At 41.7% G+C, this 26,230-nt stretch overlaps 1 protein-coding gene across 5 annotated transcripts in view; it reads right to left on the bottom strand.

Moving 5' to 3' along the window:
• LOC111854397 (ETS-related transcription factor Elf-1-like) overlaps positions 1 to 24,369 on the bottom strand; it is a 28,848-nt gene extending 4,479 nt beyond the window's left edge. Inside the window, exons 1-7 of one of the 5 annotated variants that reach the window (XM_023832306.2) lie at positions 24,122 to 24,369; positions 5,411 to 5,679; positions 3,579 to 3,750; positions 3,378 to 3,488; positions 2,951 to 3,094; positions 1,147 to 1,230; positions 7 to 199 (exon numbers count right to left, since the gene is read on the bottom strand). In XM_023832306.2, coding sequence (XP_023688074.2) covers positions 7 to 199; positions 1,147 to 1,230; positions 2,951 to 3,094; positions 3,378 to 3,488; positions 3,579 to 3,750; positions 5,411 to 5,482 — 776 coding nt within the window. In that variant the 5' untranslated portion in view covers positions 5,483 to 5,679; positions 24,122 to 24,369. Of the gene's footprint in view, positions 1 to 6; positions 200 to 1,146; positions 1,231 to 2,950; positions 3,095 to 3,377; positions 3,489 to 3,578; positions 3,751 to 5,410; positions 5,680 to 16,440; positions 17,002 to 24,121 lie in introns of those variants that run through there. The other 4 variants (XM_023832304.2, XM_023832307.2, XM_023832303.2 and 1 more) reach the window with 4 other exon arrangements.
• Between the last annotated feature and the right edge of the window lie 1,861 nt (positions 24,370 to 26,230).

Below are 26,230 nucleotides of genomic sequence, written 5' to 3'. Positions count from 1 at the left end.
TCTCACCTGAGTGCCCTCCCCATAGTCTCATAGTTCATATCAGGTTTGTTTTTGTGTTTGCCCCACAGCCGCGACACCGCTCTGGAGTCCACTAACTTGAAGATGCCCTTCTCCCTCTGTGTCCACTTGATGTACCTGGGACAGGTATTTTTGTCTTGCAGCAGGGCCAGGAGGAATTCCCACAGGTAGACAGTGTTTCCTGGGGTAATCAAATTTCTGCATTCATTAAGAATTATACCCTCAAAAAATGTCGTGTTAAATTTATACTTTCATTATAAAAAGCACTAAAATTACCAACATTCCAGCATGTTACTACTCATCCATCCCTCTACTACCGAAATATGTAAGAGTAATATAAAGATCTAATGACATGGTGATGCATGGTGAACTGGTGTCTCTAAATTGACCATAGTGTGTGTATCTGTGTGTGTGTGTGTGGGGGGGGGGCTATCTGGATAACCTCAGTTTTATAAAAATCTGTGACTGCAATCAAAAATGTAAAAATGCCAAAAGTCTTGTATTTGGGTTGGTTACTTATGGTTAAGGTTAGGGATGGGTAGGGGTTAAGGGTGTCGTGATTGGGATTAGGATTTTTCCCATAGAAATGAATGGATGGTCCCCATTTAGATAGGTACACCAACATATGTATGTGTGTGTCTGTGTGTGTGGATTAGGTTTATATTGCATTGTGGGGATGAAATGTCCCCCCACAATGTGATAAATACCTGTTATTTTGACGTTGTGGGGACCATTTTTCAGGTCCCCACAAAGACTTGTGAATGCAATCAAAAATCTAAAAATGCTAAAAGTCTCATATTTTGTTTGGTTACTTATGGCTAAGGTCATGGCTGGGCAGGGGTTAAGGTCAACTCACAATTATGCATTGTATTACCAAAGATACAGATTCATAAATTCAGCTTACAAGAACAAATCTGGTAACAGTACAATCCGGAATAGAAAACAATTAATAATAATAATTGGAGACTGTGGGTGACACAATGGCTCAGCTGGTAGCACTGTAACCTCACACCTCCAAGGACGCGCTCAGCTCCAGCCTGCCTCTCATTCTGTGCATTTCCTCCCAGTGCTCGTACAGGTCTCCTGTCTGTGAAGTGTTTATATATAAAGAGCCAATGGAGTGCTCACCTTTGCCCTCTCTGTTTCTCTTCTTGAGCGGCAGGCTGGGGTTTATGATGGGAGAGCATGGCCGCAGCACTCTGGCTTTACGCGCTGTAAAGGAGGCGAGAGCACAGAGTCTGCTTGGAGTCACACAAAGGACACAAAGGACAGCAAAATTAGGGCACCAGGCGATGAAATGATTAAGGAGTGCGGTGTGTGACCAATGAGCTGTACACTGTAGTGCAAGGAGGCCTGTTACGATGTAGCTGCACCAGCGATTTTAATTCTTATAGCCTGAAGGGAAATTAAATGAAATGATGTGAATTATTTCAATAATGTGACTCTCAAATTTAATTACTACTTAGGTCTTCACCAGAGATAGAAAAAGATTTTAACAACAATGCCGAGTCTTCATCAAAGTTCCAAGCTATAAAATAAATCCAAGTATACCAAATGATTCCATACTGTAAGAGAAGCGATTATTCCTGACAACACATTTAAATATCTCAAAGCAGGTCCAACTCAGGCATATTTGGAGAATGTTACGTGAGATTTCTTACTGAGTTAGGGTTAGGGTTAGGGTTAGGCTTAGGGCGGCTGGCCTACAGGAGCTGCGGTCAGCGGGAAGGTCATGTTAGGCTTAGGGTTAGGCTTAGGACGGCTGGCCTACAGGAGCTGCGGTCAGCGGGAAGGTCATGTTAGGGTTAGGGTTAGGCTTAGGACGGCTGGCCTACAGGAGCTGCGGTCAGCGGGAAGGTCATGTTAGGGTTAGGGTTAGGCTTAGGACGGCTGGCCTACAGGAGCTGCGGTCAGCGGGAAGGTCATGTTAGGCTTAGGGTTAGGCTTAGGACAGCTGGCCTACAGGAGCTGCGGTCAGCGGGAAGGTCATGTAAGGGTTAGGGTTAGGCTTAGGACAGCTGGCCTACAGGAGCTGCGGTCAGCGGGAAGGTCATGTTAGGGTTAGGGTTAGGCTTAGGACAGCTGGCCTACAGGAGCTGCGGTCAGCGGGAAGGTCATGTAAGGTAGTCCACTTCGTCACCAACCCAAAATGTCTACTTCACCACCTTCTATACACTGTCGCCTGCCAGCACTACGATGACTATTCATAAGTTCTTGCCACCAAACACTGTTGTTCCTTCTCTACATTCACTTGTATAAGTTTCTGCCAGACTGCAGGGCGTCTGTTCGGAGTGGATGTTTGGGTGGAATGGACCAGTCTCTGTGGGACTATAAAGATGGGACTGGATGGATTTTAAATTGTGCCTGACTATTGACTATTGACTTTTGACTACGGTGTAGGCAATGTGCACCCAGTACTAGCACTTGCTGTAGTACAAATTTTGGCCCAAATGGGCTTGACCTACAGTGGTATTCGCTTGATAAAGGAGATCCTAAATATATTAAAATCCAGAAATTCCTGACAGGCTATAATACTTCAACAGTGCTGTTGTATAAGTTGGTGATAAACCACAAATTACATCATTAAAATTGAGTTTATTAATTATAGACCTTTTACTAAACTTGAATAGGTTTTTATAATTTTATAATTCCATCTACAAAACTACTACTATAAATTACTTTGATACTTTGATTTATGACAAACCTACATTGTATTATACTGCAAATAATATTTCATTGATTGATTGATACCCTGGTTATAAATTGTTGCCTGAAATCATTGAACAGATGGTCAAAACACAATACATATAAAAATATACATTAAATATTGCCAACAGACCTGGTTGTCATTGAAGTCAGCTAAACTAAAGAAATTAGCCAAAAATCTGTGAATATGAACAAAAGCAGAGGCAGGGGAAGAGCCAATTAATACCTTTGCTTTTCCGTTGTTGTTTGGAAATATTCTTCTGTGGTACTTCATCCAAGAACTCTTCATCTACACCCTTAGTGCATAGATGTTCTGATTGCAATGTGATGTAACCAAGTTCAGAATCCATCCCAGAGACGAAAGAATGAACTAGGAGACAAACAAAAGTGACGTCATCAACAGGTAAGGTGAAGCTTAAAACATCTAGAACAATCTAGAACTGGTAAGCATCGGGAATGTTGTGTTGTCCACTATCATTAACAAAACACCAAATCATTTTCTCATGGAGGAATGCCATTGCATCTCTCTTGTAGATATACAGACACTGGTATAATCAGCGTCAGGATGCAGTCCCTGAACAATTTGAACTGAGGGCCCTGGTCAGCTTGTCGAGGCACACACCATTGCAAACATCAAAAGAGAATAAGATTACCATTAAAAAACGTACTTAGACGCTTTTCATCCAAAATGTTGTTAGGTGGCTCCATATTTAGTAGAGTTTCTGCAGCCTCCATGTTCCCTCCAGTGTCAGCACATGCATCTTCTGCATCATAAAACCATGGAGAAGTTACTTAGAAGCTTTCAAAACAGAAAGACCACATTCTTTGGAAATGATCTGTAATCGGCCCTTTACCTGACAGTCCGAGGTCACCTTTCACCATCTGCTCCTCTGCGGCACCCAGAGAACTTTCAGCCATGATGTTACTGGGCACCTCGTCTGATTCCAGGCCTGAGTAGACCTGCATTGGGTCGGCTGTCGGCACTGGCTCCACAATGACTGCTGGGAATATGGATGGGTCATCCAGCTGAAAACAAGGGAACAAACATAGAGCTATACTCATAAGGATGATGTGCTGTTCAAAATTGACACTACATCATAGAACGAAAATGACAGTAAATGAAGGCAAATACAGGCTTACGTATAGCTTATACGTAAACAAAACAATGAAATAAATCACAGAAGATCAGAATGAATAATCAAGAACAACAAGTATGTAAGCAGAAAGTGCCAACCTAAAATATACATTTTTCGTCGTTTTAAATTCTCCACAAAATAATGGTGGTAATTCTTGTAATGGCCAGAAGATGGGAGCAGACTCTAAGATGTGACAACTCCCATAGGCTTAAGGTTAATGCTTAAAAATCATGATTGCTGACTGGATTCTTTTAAGACACTAACCGCAAGAGGTATTTATAATTTTCAGAATCTGTAATGGTTCAATATAATGACACAAATAGTCAGAACAAAAATTTGGTCTGTGTGCTTAAAAAAATCTAGTCTGCGTGTGTGTACTCTAAGTAACACCATTAAAACTGTTTACTAAACACATCCATTTGCCATCAAGCCGGAAATGTGTTGAGTTACTATTTTTCCATCTGTAGTCTGTTTTTTATAAAACGATGTTCAAAAATTTATACTCAAAAATATTCATAGGATCTTTTCCGGTTGCTAGATTTATCACTTACTTTGCATTGTGACTATTAAAAAAAAAAAAAACTACAATGAACAGGACTGCTGGACACCCCCTCGAATATCAAACATGAGCAGAACAAGGTGAGCGATTTCATCACAACACAAGAAGTTTTGGTAGGTATTACTAATTCCCCCGACCTTTTATGTCTCAACAGGTTAGTCAGGTCAGACCCGTAATAACGTTACTGAGGTAACCGGAGAGAATGCATTTAGAAAATTAACTTGTCCAGCCTGAATTAGCTTCACAAGATACCACAAGAAGTCCAGTCAACTGTCTTTACAGTATGAACGATACATTCAAAGTCATTGCTGTTCTTAACCACATAAAGCCACAGAAAATGAGCAGAGGACACCATAACCATTAACCTTCTTATGATAACTATCCCATGGGCAGAAATTATGCGGGTGGGGTGGGGTAATCAATATTCAGAATCGGCCTATTGTCATACTGAATGGGTGGGACCTCAATGTTCAATCCAAAGTTGCGCCCTTGGAATATCCCCTACCTCTCTGTGTCTTACAAAACGGAATATGTATCTATCTAAGCCGTGGCAGTACACCCAAGACGTGGTAGTACACCCAAGCCGTGGCAGTACACCCAAGACGTGGTAGTACACCAAAGCCGTGGCAGTACACCCAAGCCGTGGCAGTATACCAAAGCCGTGGCAGTACACCCAAGCCGTGGTAGTACACCCAAGATGTGGCAGTATACCCAAGCTGTGGTAGTACACCCAAGCCGTGGCAGTACACCCAAGATGTGGCAGTATACCCAAGCCGTGGCAGTATACCAAAGCCGTGGCAGTACACCCAAGCCGTGGCAGTACACCCAAGCCATGGCAGTATACCAAAGCCGTGGCAGTACACCCAAGCCGTGGCAGTACACCCAAGACGTGGTAGTACACCCAAGCTTTTCTAATGGCTGGGTTATGCTCACACTATCAAAAGAAATCTTACTACAATTTGAAAAAAAAATAAGCTTATGCATCTGGTACCTCGTTCATGTCGTCTATCCCACTGGTGACAAACTGGAAGACCAGTTCATTTTGTTGGGGCATAATTTTCATGACGACTAGGTCAGGGAGAGTTCCTCCCTTCACTAACCCGCCACAGCACAGGAACTGTCAAAAATAAAATTCTGCGGTAACTTTGCAGTTTCACAAAACCAGTTGAGGCCGGAAAGAGCAAAGTATTTTATGGCAATGCTAGAGAATTCAATGGCGCCAAACTTCTTTCTCCTCTGAAGACAGGGACTCATGCGAACCTGTCAGAAAAGAGAGAGACAATGTATTAGGAACTGTCAAAATTAAAGGCAATACTTCTGTATAACTTCTGTTATATATAGCTTGATAAAAATAATATTGCTCTGTTAAATTTTTTAAAAAGAAAAAGTAATTGAAAATGACATAAGATTAAATATCATCCCTCCATAAATGTTACTGTAAAAAGTTTGTAATTAATAGAGTGCACGAAAAACATTATCTATCCAGCATCTAACTGTTAGCCCAGTACAGGGTTCTGTAGAGCCCTGATGCCTCACCAAGAAGCACAGGATAAGGGAAAAGCCCAGACGGAGTGCACACACACATGCACGCGCACACATACACACACATGCACGCGCACACGCACACACAGGTTTATAATTATATCTTTGTGTGGACTCTCCATTCATTTCTATGGGAAAATCTCTAATTCCAACATGACAACCATAACCCCTACCCAGGACTAACCGTTCACAGATCTTTTTGGGGACCTGAAAAATGTCCCCACAACATCAAATAAATAAAAAAACACAGTCCATACACTCTATTAGCATGAGCACTCTCCATTCATTTCGATGGGCATAACCCTAATCATAACTGTTAGGGCTGGGCGATACATACATAGGAAGCACACTTGTAATTGAAAGATTGCAGGTTTGAATCCCCGACCAGCAAGGCACCACTGAGGTGCCCTGAACAAGGTACCGCCCCCAAGCACTGCTCCCCGGGCACTGAATTAGCTGCCCCCTGCTATGTCACGAAAAGTGACATATGGGTTAAATGCAGAGGACACATTTCATTGTTGCGCATTGTGCGCTGTGGTGTGTTGACAATAACCACTGATCACCAAATTCTAAATTCTAATTCTAAATTCTACATTAAAATGTCATATTTTGAATATGAATATTCATAATTTCATAATTTTTTATTTCTTGAGTATCGTGATATTGCCTAAACACGATTTCTTGCATAATTAACAGTTATGATGCAATATTTTTTAACCATTATTAACCAAAAAATGCATTTAGTCTATTTTAGTTTTTTAATTGCATTCACATATGAAATGTTATAACAATGTGCCTTTGTGAAATAAACTATTAATCCTCACAAGGTTTGCTATTTTCAATCTGAAGGGGGGGTGGATTGCATCCAATATTGGTTCAAAAGGGGCCATAACATTTTAATATTAATTACGGAAACATTTTGGGTGAATGGGTGGTAATGGTAATTCTCACATTTCTTAAAAGACTTCATCGTTCAACTGCACTGCAATGTTCCTTTTCCACGATAAAAGAAAAAAGAATATTTTCGCTCATTCACTTAGAGTATATCAATGCCTTGTCCACAAAGCAAGATGGAATCCTACTGAACAACTGTGTTTATGTTGCTTGAGTTTATGTTGATGGCTGAACTCTACTCTGAAGAATTAAATATGTATCAATCATCTTTGTGTCAAGAACACACAAGAGCCTAACCGGAATGACTTGGTAAATCATGCTTCCCTGGGGGTGGGGGGTGGGGGGGTTAAAATGCGTTATTCCATAACCATCCAATCAACTCTAAACAGAAGGTGAAGAGAAATACATTGAAGTATTCCTGCTTCAGGTTTTACTTTCCTTATACCTCCACTTAAGTTCCTTATACCTTTGGGGTGGTCATAACCCACCCCAATAATCGAGACCAGCCAATGCATGCTCCTGGACCCCCCTAGATGGGTCCATTGATCATCAGGTATTCTTGTATATGTGTGTATATATATATATATATATACACACACACACACACACACACACACTTTTAATATGGAGCATGAGAAGTTATGAAAGATGTCCAAACAAAACAGAAGGAAAAAGTCTCACTTTACACAAAGAGTAGAAAGCGTCTGGCCCCACACCCCCAGAATTCCCTCCCCAGGCATGCTAACCATGCACCGCTCAGAACCACGCAGGACAGTGGAGTTGTGGCCATCTACTGGTATCAGATGAGTCTGTTGCTGAGCTACATTTACATGGCTGATGTTTGCCCCCCCCCCCCCCTTTTTTTAGCACCGAAAGCAAACAAACAAATAATTTGACATTACAGCCACCCCTATGAATGGATGTGGTAACTGTCCTCTCTTTCAAGGTGTTGCATGAATCATCAGTACTGACTACATGGATGAAATGAGTGTTATAGGTCACCAATTTGCAAAGAAGGTGTGGAACATGAACGGCTTTAGTGACATTTTTGGTGGCAATCCCTGTAAACACATGACAACCAAATACAACTAGCAGGGGTCAACGGAAACACAGACAGCTGCCCTGTGGTATAATGTGCTGGAGAAAAACAGCAGAAACAGCACAATGAGGAACAGCCCAATCGCATTACCCACAGTGACCTGCTGCTACACTGAGGCCTGCCTGACAGTTGCACACTTTGTTAGTAGATAATCTGGACTTGTGCGTTCCAGTGCCAGCTAAAGAAACATACCAGCTATCATACTACAGTCCAGCATGTCAGAAGAAATCTTATTCATTCAGCAGAAACCAAGCTCTTCCACAGCTCATCCTTCGGCAAAAATAAGTCCACTGAGGCAGTAGACCTTAGTAGATCTTAACTGCTTAAAGGAACCTGAGCTACATCTACGTTTGTAAAATAATTCTTTGTAAACAACACAAAGCAGGCGCCCTTTGCCATACTCGCTAAAAAGAGGAACAGAAACATGAAAGGAGGCCCTGGAAAGATGCCAGAAATGCGGCGGGAAACTGACCTGTGAGTCTTGCAAGTACAGGAAACGCATCACTGAGGCTGAGCTACTTCCTGACTGTTAGACCACAGTCAGAATTGCTCCTTTCTTTTAGAGTAAGGGCACATACTCTGCCCTCTCTTAGTTTCATTCAAATATTTAACTCCTGCTTTACCCATTCCAATGACCAGTAATATTCTGCATTTTACCTAAAGATGATGCTCATCATTGATTATAATAATTTTATTAGTGTGAACTTGCTTTAACTAGAGAAATGGTGTTCATTAATTCTGAAACTCTAACCATAATGTATTTACAAAAAGCTCATATTGAAATGTCATACAAAATATATTTTTCTGAGAGATTTTGCCTCATTATCCATTTTCGGTACATAAAATCGAGTCCAAAACGCAAAATGTTATTTATAAGTGAAAAGTCTTTGCAGTATGCATCATCTTTATAATATGTTAAAAAATATATGATTATGGAAATACTGCAAAATACAGACATGGAGTTGACAAAACAGACAATAAAGTCTCAGTACAGAATCCAATCCTGTTTAAAAATGTGTTTTTTCTGAAATATTTCAGAAACTTGGCTTTGAAGGATTTTTTTGTTATATTTCCTTCCGTGAAAATAGCCGCCACAAGGCCAGACTAGACAACAGAAACATTTTGCTCTAAATACTTTTCTAGCGATGTTTTAGTATCTTATACAAAGCACTGAGCCAAGGAAAAGAAAAGTATCATGTTTATAATCATTTAGCGTGCTGAAAAGGCCAATAGCATTTTAAAGTGAATTCACACTTTTTATACGTGCCATAAGGTCACTCTAGCTTATGCTGATAAACAGAGCGAGAAAAGACTCAGGCGCTGTAGATAAATACTAATAAACTTTTCGACCACAGGAAGTGACTGGCCCTGCACATAAAAGCAGAGTTAGCAGACTTTATTTGAAAGATTTCAAATAAACTTTACTTTTCCCAGTAAAAGAACCCCATCTCAATAAAAAAAACAAACCTTGCTACATTGTACAGGCTTTTTCCTAATATTTTCCTTGATTTAATTTCTTTCTCATCATTGTCTGATACAAACAATAATACAATTAAGCAAAAGTAAAACCAGTAATTATCACTTATTAGAGAATATTACCCTTCCAGCCATACAGGTGATATCCCTCCCACCCAGGGCGATATCCCTCCCTTACAGGGTGATATCCCTCCCATCAAGGGCGATATCCATACTTTACAGGTTGATTTCCCTCCCATCCAGGGTGATATCCATACTTTACAGGTTGATTTCCCTCCCATCCAGGGTGATATCCATACTTTACAGGTTGATTTCCCTCCCATCCAGGGTGACATCCATACTTTACAGGTTGATATCCCTCCCATACGGGAAGATATCCTTCCCATCCAGGGTGATATCCATACTTTACAGGTTGATATCCCTCCCATCCAGGGTGATATCCATACTTTACAGGTTGATTTCCCTCCCATCCAGGGTGACATCCATACTTTACAGGCTGATATCCCTCCCATACAGGAAGATATCCTTCCCATCCAGGGTGATATCCATACTTTACAGGTTGATATCCCTCCCATCCAGGGTGACATCCATACTTTACAGGTTGATATCCCTCCCATACGGGAAGATATCCTTCCCATCCAGGGTGATATCCATACTTTACAGGCTGATATCCCTCCCATACAGGAAGATATCCTTCCCATCCAGGGTGATATCCATACTTTACATATCCATACTTTACATACATTTGATATGGAAAAATGGAACTGCATTTTACTTTAATTGTGTATCAAATACATATAGACCTCATAGACATGATATGGCATTTTTAAATAAGCCTGTTAAGTAGGGGTGTAAAGATACATCGATGCAGTGTGATATCTGCATCAGTCCAATGATGTCATGCCACCTTTCTGTGCTGGCAGCCCTCCCTCCTCCCAAACCCTCCTCTCCGTTTGTGTTTTTCTGTACAATTCAGTCGTTGGCCTTTACCAGTTTACACTGGTCTGCTCTCCCTGTTTATTAATAACAATAAAAAATCATGCTCCAAGATTCTACTCTCTTTGTATTGCATTAATAGTGTGCAGTTAAGTTCCCATGTGAATGCATGCGAAGTTACGAAATGTTTGAACTTCCGTTACCAAAATAAGCAACTAATCGAACTGAACTGAATCAAGATGGAAATTAAACATTTCCGATACGTAAATAACAGATTAGATCCCCCGAGTTAAGTGTCAGGTAGCGGCACAGGTTTCTTATCTATTTCTGATTAAGATAAGGCAGCACTGTCATGCTGCAGCACGAGGCCAGAAATATACAGCAAAGTCCTCTTTTGGTGACTATTCTTGATTCATTTATTTAGCTCTTATAAAAGCATCACCTGTCATACAAGTCAGAGGCAAATTCAGAGACATTCTCCTTTATTCTCCTCACCCTTCATGTGAACTTAACACTGGATTTTAGGAGCATGCAAAATATTGTAATTCTGTCTTGTATTTGTTATGGAATTTGATTACATTATATTACTTGTATTACGCTGACTACTGCAACAAAAGTTCCAAACTCCAAAATACATGGCAGGTGTTAAATCAAGCAGGTGGTCTGCACATTGAGGCTGCCACGCAAACCACGACTTTTCGAAGTGAAACATACATTCCTCGGCTGTTGTTTTCACGTATTAATTCGCAGTGTGGCCAAACGGCTGATGGATATCAAAGCACAACACTGCAGTCATGTCTAGACACTGGATTGAGGAATGCAGTAGGGGGTCCAGGCCACATCACCTGCCCAGCCTGGGAAGAGTGCAGTGAGGAGGTCGCAGGAGACAGCTGGGCATCAACTGTGAGACAATCACTGTTAATTACAGTCAAAACTAGGTAAACATGCAAAAAGAATGAGCCCCAATAAACTGCAAAGAAAATCTGCCTTTTATTTATAATGACAGCATGTTGCATCATCAAGGGCTGTACCAGTGCGACGGGAGATAATCCGCCGTTGCGGGAGCTCCAATGAAGCTCCGTGACCCGGCGTCTATGGGCACGGCAACAATGCTGTGCTCTTGCTATTTTTTTCTCCTACTTAATTAGTTGTGTTTCACACTGAAAAAATATCATACAGACAAAAAAACCCTCACATTTAGCATTCAGCAAAACTTGATTACGGATATACTTCTGCAAAAACCTACCAAGCATAGAACAAATCCTACTCTGGTGAAAGGAGTCAATATAGATGATTGTGAAACAGGCTGTCGAGTGTCATCAAGAAAAACGTGCCGAAGTCACAAAGGCAAATTATTTTTAGTCATTCTATGCATTTTTAATGCATTTTATGCATAGGCCTACTGATCAGTAATATAGTCAATATCTATGACAATAAAAACAGCTGTACCTGTGCTAGTGTACTTATATGGTGTTTTATTATGGCTGTAGTCATGGTGCCATAGTCCCTGCAGAGTAAAATAATAGAAAAAAATGATCTCCAACGATGCTGCTACGTCATCCTTCGCACAAACAAACCCTTTTCCTAGACCGGTCTTCCCATTGCCTGAAAGTAGCCAATCAGATGCTGTCGCCAACAATATAAAGTGCTATCACAAGAAGGTGTGGCTATGCTGCCGTTCGTCAAACAAGACATTTACAGCACTAACGTCCAAATGAACAAAGACATGCTGACTGATTTATGACAGCATACGGTGATTCTGCTGGGGTTGTTCTACTGCAGGGGACCTACGGATGCCAAGCTGAAAGCATGAAAAGTCACAGATAGCTAACATACATGATTCCTAGGTGTTTATAACCAGGAGCCTGGTGTTTCATCAAGGGAGTGATAACATAGGTGTGACAGCTGTATAAGTGTATTGGAGAGTGTGCAATGCTTCTCTGTCTGCACACATCCACAAAAAGCCAAGATGCCAGACATTGCCTTTCAGCATAATACATGAGGTTATATTTAAGTATGACTGTTTTGGAAAATTACTTCCACCAGAAGCATCATTCCCTGTCCCAGTACTCATTCAAGCTATCTTCCATGGCTTAATTAGTCTATTCATGTAGTTCATTATCTGTATATCTGAATTGTTTTTCGAACACTGCTGCAGTATAATAACGTATAATGCAATTTTTAAATTCTTTCATCCCTAATCGGAATTATAAACCTGATTAAGTTATTCAGTTATTCAAGGGGATGATATCAAAAGTCTTCATAGGAAGAACTATCCTCTCCTTATATAGACTCCGAATAGACCAGTCTGCAGCTACAAAGCCCCATACGCAGCAAGCTGCGATGCACTGTGTGTTCAGACACATTTCTATCATAGCCAGCATTATTCTTTTCAGCAATTTCTGCTACAGTAGGTCTCCTGTGGGGTCGGAGACAGACGGGCTAGCAAGATCGGACCAGGCGGGCTAGAGAGATCGGACCAGACAGGCTAGCAAGATCGGACAAGGCGGGCTAGCGAGATTGGACAAGGCGGGCTAGCGAGATCGGACCAGGCGGGCTAGAGAGATCGGACCAGGCGGGCTAGAGAGATCGGACCAGACGGGTTAGAGATATCGGACCAGGCGGGCTAGAGAGATCGGACCAGACGGGCTAGAGAGATCGGACAAGGCGGGCTAGCGAGATCGGACCAGGCGGGCTAGAGAGATCGGACCAGGCGGGCTACAGAGATCGGACCAGGCGGCCTAGAGAGATCGGACCAGACGGGTTAGAGATATCGGACCAGGCGGGCTAGAGAGATCGGACCAGACGGGCTAGAGAGATTGGACAAGGCGGGCTAGCGAGATCGGACCAGGCGGGCTAGAGAGATCGGATCAGGCGGCCTAGAGAGATCGGACCAGACGGGTTAGAGATATCGGACCAGACAGGTTAGCCTTTGCTCCCCACGCGCATCACTGAGTCTTGGGCACCCATGACCCCATTGCTGGTTCACTGGTTGACCTCCCTTGGACCACTGCTGGTAGGTACTGACCACTGCATACTGAGAACACTACACGAGACCTGCTGTTTTAGAGATAATCTGACCCAGTCGTCTAGCCATCACAGTTTGGCTATAGTCAAACTAGCTCAGATCCTCACACTTGCCCATTTTTCCTGCTTCTAACACATCAACTTCAAGAACTGCCTAATATTTAATGGCACCCTTGACAGGTGCAAGTGTAACAAGATAATCAATCTTATTCACTTCAACTCTCAATGGTTTTAATGTTACAGCTGATCCTATTCCATGTAATATTCAGCAATACTGATTTTTCACCACATTATTAAAAATGGAGACTCTTCACATTCTGCTGCAAATCTATCACACACTGATTTTCTTAGTATCACATTTTTCCAGGTTGGGAAACCAAAATCACGTCATTGTTCTCTTCAGTTTCTGAGTCTCTTTATATATTAGGACAATGATCCACCAGTTTAAGCTTGTTCACAAAGGAGGGACAGTTGAGACTACAGGCCGTAGTGTGTTGTTTCATGGAAATAGTGACCTGTATGAAAATGTGATGCAAATCTTCTTAGTGAATGTGACCATGCACAGTGCATACATGGATTTTACTTTAACTGACAGTCTGCCTGAGACAAATATATTTGCATTAAGGTACAAAAACATCTCCCGTTTCAGTGCTGCTCCATCAGAAACACGTCCTGCATAACAGCCAAATCCAGATGCTCGCTTTCCATTCTTTTCAAATATGCTAAATTTTATGTTTATCTACTCTCGCAATTTTACGGTAACGCTTTAAATTAGCTGTACCTGCAGAATGCCTTTATAATGCATTCAGAGAACATTTAAGAGTAACATGTAGTATACCTTAACATCCTAACATACTCTCACTGCCGTAATATACATAAGTAACATTACTAACAAACATCATGTGATTATGTTTGTTAATGTCACACAATGCTTGTTATTAATGTATATTAAAGCTGTTAAGTCATGTTAGGATGTTAAGGCATACAGTGCTTATGTGCTACTAATGAATGTTCTATGAATGCATTATGATGGTGCAGGTGATGTAAAGCATCACTGGCCCTTGTTCCAGTTTATTTCCTCGATGCAGTGCTTCTCCGTAGTGTCACTGGGGCCCAGCCAGTGGCCTTGTCACCCATTTTTGCTTGTCCTGAGTGGAAGCTACACTGGGGGGCTTTGTGATACACAAAGCAGACCTTCCCCCTGAAGAGCAGCATTGCCTGCAGCCAGAAGCACTCCTTTTCACTTGGGATATCAATAATTCAGTCTTCGCAGACAAAGTGGGGACATGTGAAACAGAGAGAGAGCTTGTGGTGCTTAAGCATTGTAAAAGCAAACAGTGACACTGTTTGACAGCTGAATGGAACATTTACAAAGCCCCTCTGCCCAGCTGGGGGCAGTGACTTACAGTGATGGTGAAGAGGACATGTCTTCAGGCCAGAGCTCAATTAACTAACAACGACTGAGCAGCTGCTTAAGTAGGGCTCACAGGAGGCTTTGTGTCTCCATTCATCAAGTGTAAAGCAACAGACACAATGAGCCCTGGTCTGGAAAAAGGGAAAAAGCAGGACATAATATCATAATGCTGCTTAGAAGCTCCTTGTTCATAAAGGCCACAGATTCTCTCTGCTACCAGTATCACAAACTCCTGCTTTTACCTGTACTTTTGATATATTGCTTCTTCAAATATCATGGACTTGTTTGTTTTTAATATGTAATTGTGTTCTATGCTTATATTTATATAGGAAAAGGATCAAATAATACTTTACTAATATCTACAAATAAATACTAAAAGGTTTTTTTGTGGAATCGGTCTTTGTGCTTGTTGGCCGACATGAAGCATTATGTATTATAATAGTAATATTGTAATGGATATATACCATTTGTATGGATATTGGCGTCTTGGTTCTACGTATTGTAGAATCTATAGACACACCCTTCTCCTGTTCCAGGCAAACCTGGGGTTGGATTAAGACCAGCAGGTCACAGATACACACCCAGAACTACAGGTCACATTGCTGTGGAACAGGTCTGAACACATAAAGTCTAAGATACAGTGCTCTTTATTTTTATGAAATTGTGGATACTTATTAATATTCAATGTATATTTTTCATACTACACAATGTATACAAATGGAAAGCTGCCATTGAAGTCTGCCCTCTGCAAAATGCTTTACAAGGTTTGCTTCGCTTTGCAATGTTTTAACATGACAATTGTTGTCACAACAAAGTAGCTTAAGTTCAGATAAATGAATTCAACATTCACTTCAGCTCTACTTTAAAAACAACGCTTTGATAAAATGGCTGAAGGAGAGCTGGAAAATACTAGAGATTTATTAAAAGTTTACAAATTCAGACATCAAAAGGAACATTTTGTGATTATTTTCAGTGAACATAAATGCACTCAGTCAAGAACCAAATTGTGGTTTAAAAAAGGATTTGTGAAACAGGAAATGTGTCATTGCTTCACAGATAAAGGATAAAAGCTCAGACCATTTTTCTGCAGCAAAATTATCCGGCATTATTACTGAAAGATTTTACTTTGAGATCAACAAAAAGAACTGAAACTCTCTGTACTCTATTACAAAAACAAAAAACTAAATGCTACAAACCCATGAACAGCCATGATTTACAAAGGTACAATAAAAGTTATAATGAAATTATCACAGATTATACAAACAAGCTTTGAACTGTGAAAACAGTCTGCAAAGGTAAAAATAGAGCCTTGAAATAAAGCTTCTCAGAAAAATAAAATTAAGTGAAAAAAAATCTTCTCTAGCCTATACATATTACACTGTATGATGTTGTTTTAAGCAAAAGATCATTAATTGTGTATGTTATTATTAGAAAACTACATATACCTCTCTAAATGTCATAAACAAATTCTGTTATTATACTTGTTTTACTCTAAAAGCCAGCATGGGTGGCATATAATTCAAATTTCCATATTAAATTAAATTTATTAACGCAAAGGTATATCATTGGAAATGAGCACATGAATCAAAAGTACTAGCATCCAGAATTCCAGCCTGTCCTTCAATTTGCTTACCGAGTAAAGGTTAAGTACTGACCTCAAAAAATTATAGCTCTTGTCGCAGGCTTCATGTCAAAACTCTGTAAAAAGGTGTGGAACCTGTTTCCAAGCAAACAAACTAAATCCAGAATAGACTACAAACTAAATAAGCAGGCCGGAGAAGATTATATAATCCTTCAATGTAGTACAAGAAGGAAACTGGAACGAGTGTTCTTCCTTTTGTTTTGGCATATTTTAAAAATAAAATTAAAGAAAACAAAACAAAATTAAAGTAGCAATGGAACACTGAGAGTAAAGCAGAAGTATGGTGCAGTAACTGGCTTGTCTCACACTGAGTCACAGTCAGCCACTTACGAGCGCCGAGAGCAGAGCTGTCAGAGCCAATCAGAAGCAATCAGTTTGTCCCGCATGCAAATGTCTTCAGGTGAGAGCCTGGAAAACTATGGATTGGTGCCTAATTTTTGCAACTAAGACGACAACAAGACAAACTTCCATGATGCAACATCAGACTTGAGCAAGCATTAGAAATCTGCAAAGACAAGATACTAATGTATTTGAAGCTATTTCATTATACTTAAAAGTATCATTATCATATTGGGTCTGTAGGTGAAGTTTGGACTTTGAGCTGGAAATACAGTGTATTTGGCTTTCTCATATGAAAGGCCAGCCTTGTAAAACTGTATGTATGCCAAAAGGCAAGATATCAAACAAAAGTGAAAACTGTTATGCAAGTGTAAATATAAAATAATTTCTTTTGAGAGCACATGGTTTTTTACAAAGGCTTGGTTCATTTGTTAAAAGAGCGACAATGTCACAAGCTGTGCTATTGGTTTTTGACTTGGTTTCATGTGAAAAGCTTTTGCGATTAAGCTTGGATGTAAGTTTCATGGGGGAGCTACAGTGGAGTGCAGGCTATTTGTGTAGTAAACAATGTGTAAAGTCGGCATGGTTTTTCTGTGGGTAGCACTGTCGCTTCACAACTCCAGGGTAGGGTTTCTCCCCATCTTTGCATGTCCTCTTCCTATACATGCCCTTAGTGTATGACTGCATATAAGCCCTTTAAGGGAATAACTGGTCGAAGGTATTCAGCCTATTGCTGCCCGTGATTGGCTGCAGGATGCCATTGACAAAGAATAAGTTATAAAATAATTGGTTGTGGTGTTATGGGTGTATATTAATCTTTTATATTGGGCATCATAATTAACTACAATAATTTCATAATGATTAAAATGAATCAATCTCTTTCACATTCAGAATGAAAGAAAGTTAACATTTTAGTTTCGTAGTTTGTAGTTTTTGGAGTAGTAAAAAAGTAAAAGTAAATTAAATTTTAATTTCTGGCAACTGTGGCTGTTTTATCTGATGCAATTTTAAGTTTCATAGTTATGTAGATTTCAAAAAAAAAAAATTTTGTTTCGGAACAAATAGCTATTAAGCGGCAATGTACATGTAGCTTGAAAGGAAACAACTGAGTAAATGAGAGAAACAAAACAACAAAGGTGATGTTGCTGAGGAAATGAAACGGTTAACATTCCATCACGCTAAGGGTCATGCATACAAATTACAGGCAGGCCCAGCTGCCGTGGCCAGAAGAGACAGAAGGATGATTGTTTGGCGACGCAATTTGCTGGAGCTTCACAGATGAAGACCGCAGAGCTCGCTCATATTTCACCAGAAACTGTGTCTAAGGTGTTACTGGCATGGGGGTTGGAGGAAACTGCCACTGGGTACAACCGTTAATACAACCTTCGGACATCAGCTTAGGTTTTGAGATACAAGACAAGAAACTGAAAGAGCTGATTGCATGCATCAAATAAAGAATTGAGCAGGCAGTTTTATCAAGCAGAGTCTGTTGAAAACTGCATGGAGAGCATATTCTGATCAGGTTGGAGTACAACATCTCATTACACATAAAAAAACCCCTTTTGTGAGCGCAAAGAAAACACGCAGTGGTCTAACAAACAGTAAAAAAAAAGCAATATGGTCAGATGAGTCATTCTTCAACCTACATCTACAGTCTGGAGTTTTTGTTTCCCACAATGAAAGATTCTCGCGAGTCTGTTGTGGTGTAGGATGCGTTTTTGTATCAAGCTGTTTGAGGGCAAAGAAATGCTGCTCCGCAGAAATGGGCACGCTGAGCCGTGGGAGTACACAGACAACATCAGAACCATCCAGCATTTCAGCATCCCCAACACTGGGTGTCCTTGGTCACTCAATGGACTGCTGAGCATCCAAAGAGAGGGTGTAAGTCACAGGCCAGGTCTGTGCAAGACACCAACACTTACGCCATCAAGGGAACTGTCAGAACGGTGAAGAACAGGGCACCTGGTTTGAATACGAAAAAATGTATATATATATAAATACTCTTGCTGTTTGGTTCCTACACATAACACCAGACTTTATCCCATTTCCTTCCAAAGCAAACAAATTAACAGTGGTTTCATTAGTTACATATTTTACCTAACAGGTTGTCTTTAATATCGTTTTAATTCATTAGTAGGCCAAGTTCTTTGGTAGACAAGGTGCAAACTTCAGTTTTAAAATATACTGTAGGTCATACCCGATTAGTATACCCAATCCTGTTCTGAAAGACTTGCCAATGCGGAGTTCTACTGTATTCGATTCTTTAAGCATCACATTACACCAATTACTTCTGTTACTTAATTATCAAATTGTTTTCTTGAATTTAGGTTTTAAATCACAATTCTGTCCCTCCTTAGCCTTTTGGGAATGGGGCTTATTAACAGAGTGGAGTGTTTAATGTGTTTAACTCAGCTGTCACATCAGATGAGTGTATACTAATGATGGTGCTTAAGATGCAGACTTACTTAAAAAAATAAGTATCTAACAGAGCTGCAGAAGGAAGTAAAAACCTGACAGCGATAATTCAGAGCCTCTCAGTCATATTTTGGTTATGGAAACTGGTAAAATGCAGCTCCAAAGAACAATGTTGTACCCAGAGGAAACCAGCATAACAGAAGGAGACCATGAAAAGTCCACACCCAGAGCAGAGGTGGGGTTTAGACCCTTAACCTATCCCGTCCTATTTAGTAGCAGACACACCCAGAGCAGAGGTGGGGTTTAGACCCGTAGCCTATCCCGTCCTATTTAGTAGCAGACACACCCAGAGCAGAGGTGGGGTTTAGACCCTTAGCCTATCCCGTCCTATTTAGTAGCAGACACACCCAGAGCAGAGGTGGGGTTTAGACCCTTACCCTATCCCGTCCTATTTAGTAGCAGACACACCCAGAGCAGAGGTGGGGTTTAGACCCTTAGCCTATCCCGTCCTATTTAGTAGCAGACACACCCAGAGCAGAGGTGGGGTTTAGACCCTTAGCCTATCCCGTCCTATTTAGTAGCAGACACACCCAGACCAGAGGTGGGGATTAGACCCGTAGCCTATCCCGTCCTATTTAGTAGCAGACACACCCAGAGCAGAGGTGGGGTTTAGACCCGTAGCCTATCCCGTCCTATTTAGTAGCAGACACACCCAGAGCAGAGGTGGGGTTTAGACCCGTAGCCTATCCCGTCCTATTTAGTAGCAGACACACCCAGAGCAGAGGTGGGGTTTAGACCCTTACCCTATCCCGTCCTATTTAGTAGCAGACACACCCAGAGCAGAGGTGGGGTTTAGACCCTTACCCTATCCCGTCCTATTTAGTAGCAGACACACCCAGAGCAGAGGTGGGGTTTAGACCCTTAGCCTATCCCGTCCTATTTAGTAGCAGACACACCCAGAGCAGAGGTGGGGTTTAGACCCTTAGCCTATCCCGTCCTATTTAGTAGCAGACACACCCAGACCAGAGGTGGGGATTAGACCCGTAGCCTATCCCGTCCTATTTAGTAGCAGACACACCCAGAGCAGAGGTGGGGTTTAGACCCGTAGCCTATCCCGTCCTATTTAGTAGCAGACACACCCAGAGCAGAGGTGGGGTTTAGACCCTTAGCCTATCCCGTCCTATTTAGTAGCAGACACACCCAGAGCAGAGGTGGGGTTTAGACCCTTAGCCTATCACGTCCTATTTAGTAGCAGACACACCCAGAGCAGAGGTGGGGTTTAGACCCTTAGCCTATCCCGTCCTATTTAGTAGCAGACACACCCAGAGCAGAGGTGGGTTTAGACCATTAGTCTATTCTGTCCTATTTAGTAGCAGACACACCCAGAGCAGAGGTGGGGTTTAGACCCTTAGCCTATCCCGTCCTATTTAGTAGCAGACACACCCAGAGCAGAGGTGGGGTTTAGACCCTTAGCCTATCCCGTCCTATTTAGTAGCAGACACACCCAGAGCAGAGGTGGGGTTTAGACCCTTAGCCTATCCCGTCCTATTTAGTAGCAGACACACCCAGAGCAGAGGTGGGGTTTAGACCCTTAGCCTATCCTGTCCTATTTAGTAGCAGACACACCCAGAGCAGAGGTGGGGTTTAGACCCTTAGCCTATCCTGTCCTATTTAGTAGCAGACACACCCAGAGCAGAGGTGGGGTTTAGACCATTAGTCTATTCTGTCCTACTTACTAACAGACACAGCAATTCCATTAATGTAGTTTATTTCATATTAATATAGCTTTGGGCAAATATAAAAATAAGAATCTGTAACTGATTTCTTAAACTATTCAAAAACAAGCTTCCTCTTGTAAAACCCCATTTACCATTATTCATGGTTAAGAATCATGGGACAATGTTCAGGTTTTGGAAGCTTGCAGTTTAAATGCAATTATTAAACTTTGTCAGGGTTTCAGGTTATCAGGCTAATTTAGTGCTACTACAACCTCCCATTAAGTCCCAGTAAGTATAGATGGTTATGCTGCAGATGTGTGGTAAACATCTGAATTACTTAGTGAAGAACATGTTGTATTTTTCTGTCTCAGATCTTGACTAGAGCTGCACTATGTGCCAATGTTTACCCATGCAACTGCCACATCAAAAGTACCAGCTGGATTGACACCATCAATAACTTACTGTAAAAATTTTCACTCTGTCACAAGAAACAAAACTTAAACTTACGGTATGCGGAGGGGCGCCATTCGGCCGGGCGTGCGCACAGCACTAATACAAGGGATTACGGTATGCGGAGGGGCGCCATGCGGCCGGGCGTGCGCACAGCACTAATACAAGGGATTACGGTATGCGGAGGGACGCCATGCGGCCGGGCGTGCGCGCAGCACAAATACAAGGGATTACGGTATGCGGAGGGGCGCCATGCGGCCGGGCGTGCGCGCAGCACTAATACAAGGGATTACGGTATGCGGAGGGTCGCCATGCGGCCGGGCGTGCGCGCAGCACAAATACAAGGGATTACGGTATGAGGAGGGGCGCCATGCGGCCGGGCGTGCGCGCAGCACTAATACAAGGGATTACGGTATGCGGAGGGTCGCCATGCGGCCGGGCGTGCGCGCAGCACTAATACAAGGGATTACGGTATGCGGAGGGTCGCCATGCGGCCGGGCGTGCGCGCAGCACTAATACAAGGGATTACGGTATGCGGAGGGGCGCCATGCGGCCGGGCGTGCGCGCAGCACTAATACAAGGGATTACGGTATGCGGAGGGGCGCCATGCGGCCGGGCGTGCGCGCAGCACTAATACAAGGGATTACGGTATGCGGAGGGGCGCCATGCGGCCGGGCGCGCGCAGCACAAATACAAGGGATTACGGTATGCGGAGGGGCGCCATGCGGCCGGGCGTGCGCGCAGCACAAATACAAGGGATTACGGTATGCGGAGGGGCGCCATGCGGCCGGGCGTGCGCGCAGCGCAAATACAAGGGATTACGGTATGCGGAGGGGCGCCATGCGGCCGGGCGTGCGCGCAGCGCAAATACAAGGGATTACGGTATGCGGAGGGGCGCCATGCGGCCGGGCGTGCGCGCAGCACAAATACACCTCCAGAGCTAGGGTTCATAATCAGGCTGTGTCTGTGTCAATATCGCACATTCACTACGTTTGTGTGATTTTCCTCTGAGTACTCCTGTTTCTTCCTGCAATCCAAAAACATGCGGTTAGCTAAACTGGTGATTTTAAATTGCCCAGAGGGGGTGAATGTGAGCACTGCAGTGGACTGGCATCCCGCCCAGGGTGTTCTCCAGCCTTGTGCTGCCTGGAACAGGCTCTAGGGGCACCGTGATGCTGGACAGGATCAATGGCCATAGGAGATGAAAACCACAGATTAGGCAGCACTGAAGAGAATATTTATTCTAAACAGCTAACAAAATTATAATGGAAATGATGGATCCCAAAATGGCTTTGAGATAAATAGGTCACCACCACAACAGTCTACCAGAAATGCATGTGAAATTAGACTATGATTATTATTATTATTATTATTATTATTAGTGGTACTAGCAGGATTAGAGAATTCTCAGCTTCATAGGTATTAAAATTATGGAACATTTACCGTTTCTTGTGTCTGCAAAATATTTCCATTAAGCATCAACTACTTTCCATCATTCATGATGCTGATTAATTTCCATGGATATTCATCTCACCAGGAATCTGTACAGCACATACAATGGCAAATGGCTGCAGGCCCAAAAATTCCCATTCTGTGGTAACAAACATAGGTTATGGGTTTTTGGATTACTGACACATACTCTCCATACCTATATGAGTCTCCTGTAGGCACTCCGCTTTCCTGGCAGTCCCAAACAGCCCCCCCCCATGGCAGGGGACACCCAGGCAGGAAACAGGCAATTTTGAGATACCAACTGAATCTCTTTGGACTAAACCAAGGAATCCACACATCAGGGGGACTGAAAGCCCCAATGCTGGGGGTGTCAGGCAAGAGATCTACCAAACGGGCCATCATGTCACCCTCAAATGATCCGATATTAATAGCAACGCATTTTTTTTATCTCGAGTACCTACTATATTTGTTCATGGTTTGTACTTGAGAAGTAAATGAGTTATTGTAAAGTGTTACAGATGTCAAAAACCAAAAACTTATGTTACTGAATGCATCACATATTAAGTATGGTACTCCTCGATGAAGAATTCATTCCACAAACATTAGGCTTTCATAGAAGGTTTCCAACAGACAACCAGTAGCCGCATCTTGTAGCCAAAACTTCCCTTACTGCAAGCGACATCAACACTATCATTAACCAACAGGAATAGGCGACCATTAGTGGAAAAAAAAAATGTCTCTGATTTCAAGTTTTCATCATCATTGTCATAATCTAAAATAGAAATTAGAAAAAGTTAAGATTGTACAAGGTCACGAAAGGGGTTTTCAAGAAAGTTGTTAATATCTGCAAGATGATGAGCATCAGAGAATCTCTGATAAAGGCCGCCGACTATGGAGGGCGGAAGGTAACGCCAACTTCCAGTAAAAATAACTAAATACAGGCGAGTGTGTTTTTCTCTTCTATCTCAAACACTGCACAGAACACTGTGGATGTATCTAAAACGAGGTGAACAAACGAGAAGATCGGTAACAATCATTGTGAGGGAGAAAAATTTATAAACATGGATTCATGAAGCTGGTGTTATTTCCAAGGTTCAAAAAAGGTGCCTAAGAGCCCACATTACCAAACCTTTTCTTTCTGAAATTACATCATCGAGTAACAACAATGCATTGTTCTTTCTTACGTATTCCCAAGAAAATCAGGCAAATAAAGTAACAAAGTACTGACGACACATAAATGCAATTATACTATAAATACATAAAGACACGGACGAGCTCGGGTCAGTGACAATGCGCACCTCTCTTACCAGCGATAGCGTTCAAAAGGCAACGTCTTCGCTCCCTAAACACGCAAAGCTCCAAAAGTCTCAGTCACACAGTAGTTATACTACGTGAGCACTTAAAACGTTTAAATCCTGTTTCTGTGAGATAACAAATACTAGCATGGGCGAGTTGTGTCAGGTTAGGAGCAGACCCCCGCCTGGCACGCCTCCGTTCCAGCGAACCGACGGGGATTTCCTTGCAGGAACTGCCTTCTGTTTTCAGACCGTGGGCGAGCAACTAGCATATTTTCCCATCATCTAGTTTAAGGGATCGTCTTAAAATTGACTGCATTTTCAATTAGTTTAAACGGGCGAAAGAGCAACAAGGACATCCCGAATGAATGTACAAAGCGTACTGATTGCGATGCTTGTAAACTAGTAACAGGCAGGAGGTCCTCTGTGCGCTTTTCATTCTGAACATAAAAAATCATCCAGTTCTAGGAATTTCATACATAATGATATAATATCTAAAATAATAAAATAAAAATCCAACCATCCATTTTTCATACACACTTGTCTTATGCAGAATAAAATAAAAAGGATGAACTTTAAATTTATTTTGAAAATGAAATAACTGTTCATATGTTTACATTACTATAAGCACAAACGAGATGGGAGAAATTCAATAACGCTTTGTAATCTTCTATGTAGTTTTTAATAAATCGAAAACGTATATTTTAAACAAAATGATGTTTTGCTAAAATAAAATAATAAAATGTAACTAAAGACAAACTGTTGAAACTATCGAATACGAACCAGCCAAGACACGTATATTCGTATGCTTTGCATATTCTATATTTTCTAAATAGCTCCACCTAGTGCTCGTTTGCAGTGTGCTCATCCCTAATCTAAATTTCATTTTTAGTCCTAGCTGTTATTTACGTGGCATGCCAGATCGCCAGTCCAGCCGAGTGTAAAAGCACATAAACAAGACAAAAAAGCCAAATAAAAATTATTTGCACCTTTTGTAAGTTGTATGTGATGATTGTATTTCAAGCAGTTTGATCCTTCGAAAAAAAGTCCTGAAACAACTGTGAAAAGTTACAGGTGCCGGTAATTTGAAAGTCATGCATTCAACCAGATCAAATAGACAAAAGTCGATCTCGTGTTTTATGAGTCTGTGCGAACCACACCAAGCATGGAGACAAGACAGAAAAGTAGAGAATGGTCTGTGGAGGCAATGAATAAAATTGGCAATTGTAAGGCTACAAATCCATCTCCAGATATATTTACATTCCTGTGTGCACTGTATGAAATGATTATCAAGAACATTACCGAGGCATTTTGGAGTGTAATGCAGAACCCATTGGTCTGTTTCGTGAGCATTTTAGCAGGACAGAGGCCCAAAGCACACTCCAGGAAGCACCTAGAAATGGTTTCAAACCAAGTGCTGCACTATTTTGAAGTGGCCAGCAATGAGCCTTGATGTTATTTCCCATAGAACAGCTGTGGCGAGAGCTGTACAGAGCAGATAGGAGTAGGCATCCATCAAACAGGGGAAACCAGGAGCATTTTTACAATACTGTTCATTTGAATAATGAATACTCTGAATCGACCAGAGTAAAGTATGGCATCCCACAGGAATTAGCGCTGGGCCCATTACCGCTTACTTTGTGTACGCTACCAGGCAGAGATATCAGAAGCAAGGTCTTGTCTTCATCTGTTCACACTGATGATATGCAGCTGTACGTATCAGTCAAACCTAGCGAGTTGTCAAAGGCTGAAGACTTCTGTAGATGTGAGGAGCAGCATGACCAGTAACGCCCACCCATTCATCTCATAACAGTTTGTCCTGGCCAGGCATCCTATCATAGGTAGCATAAATTAGACTGAGGGAGACCCTGGATAGAATGTAATTTCCTCTTAGTAAAACCTAATAAAACTATTGTTACTCCGCCCTAAGGCAGTTTGAAGCGTGTTTGGTCCCATAAAACTTGATGTTTCTCCATACAAAAAAAACCAAGTACTGTGGGTAAAGATCTTGGTGACACAGCAGACTGAGAATTTGATGCTCATATTAAAAATGTTACTAGAACAGCATTCTAACCATCTAGCCAAGCTTAGGGAGATCTAATTTATGCCATT

This window comes from Paramormyrops kingsleyae, chromosome 18 (genome assembly GCF_048594095.1).
Source record: "Paramormyrops kingsleyae isolate MSU_618 chromosome 18, PKINGS_0.4, whole genome shotgun sequence".
Lineage (NCBI taxonomy): Eukaryota > Metazoa > Chordata > Actinopteri > Osteoglossiformes > Mormyridae > Paramormyrops > Paramormyrops kingsleyae.
The sequence above is the reverse complement of the archived record's forward strand: the minus strand, read 5'-3'. Positions and strand labels throughout refer to the sequence as shown.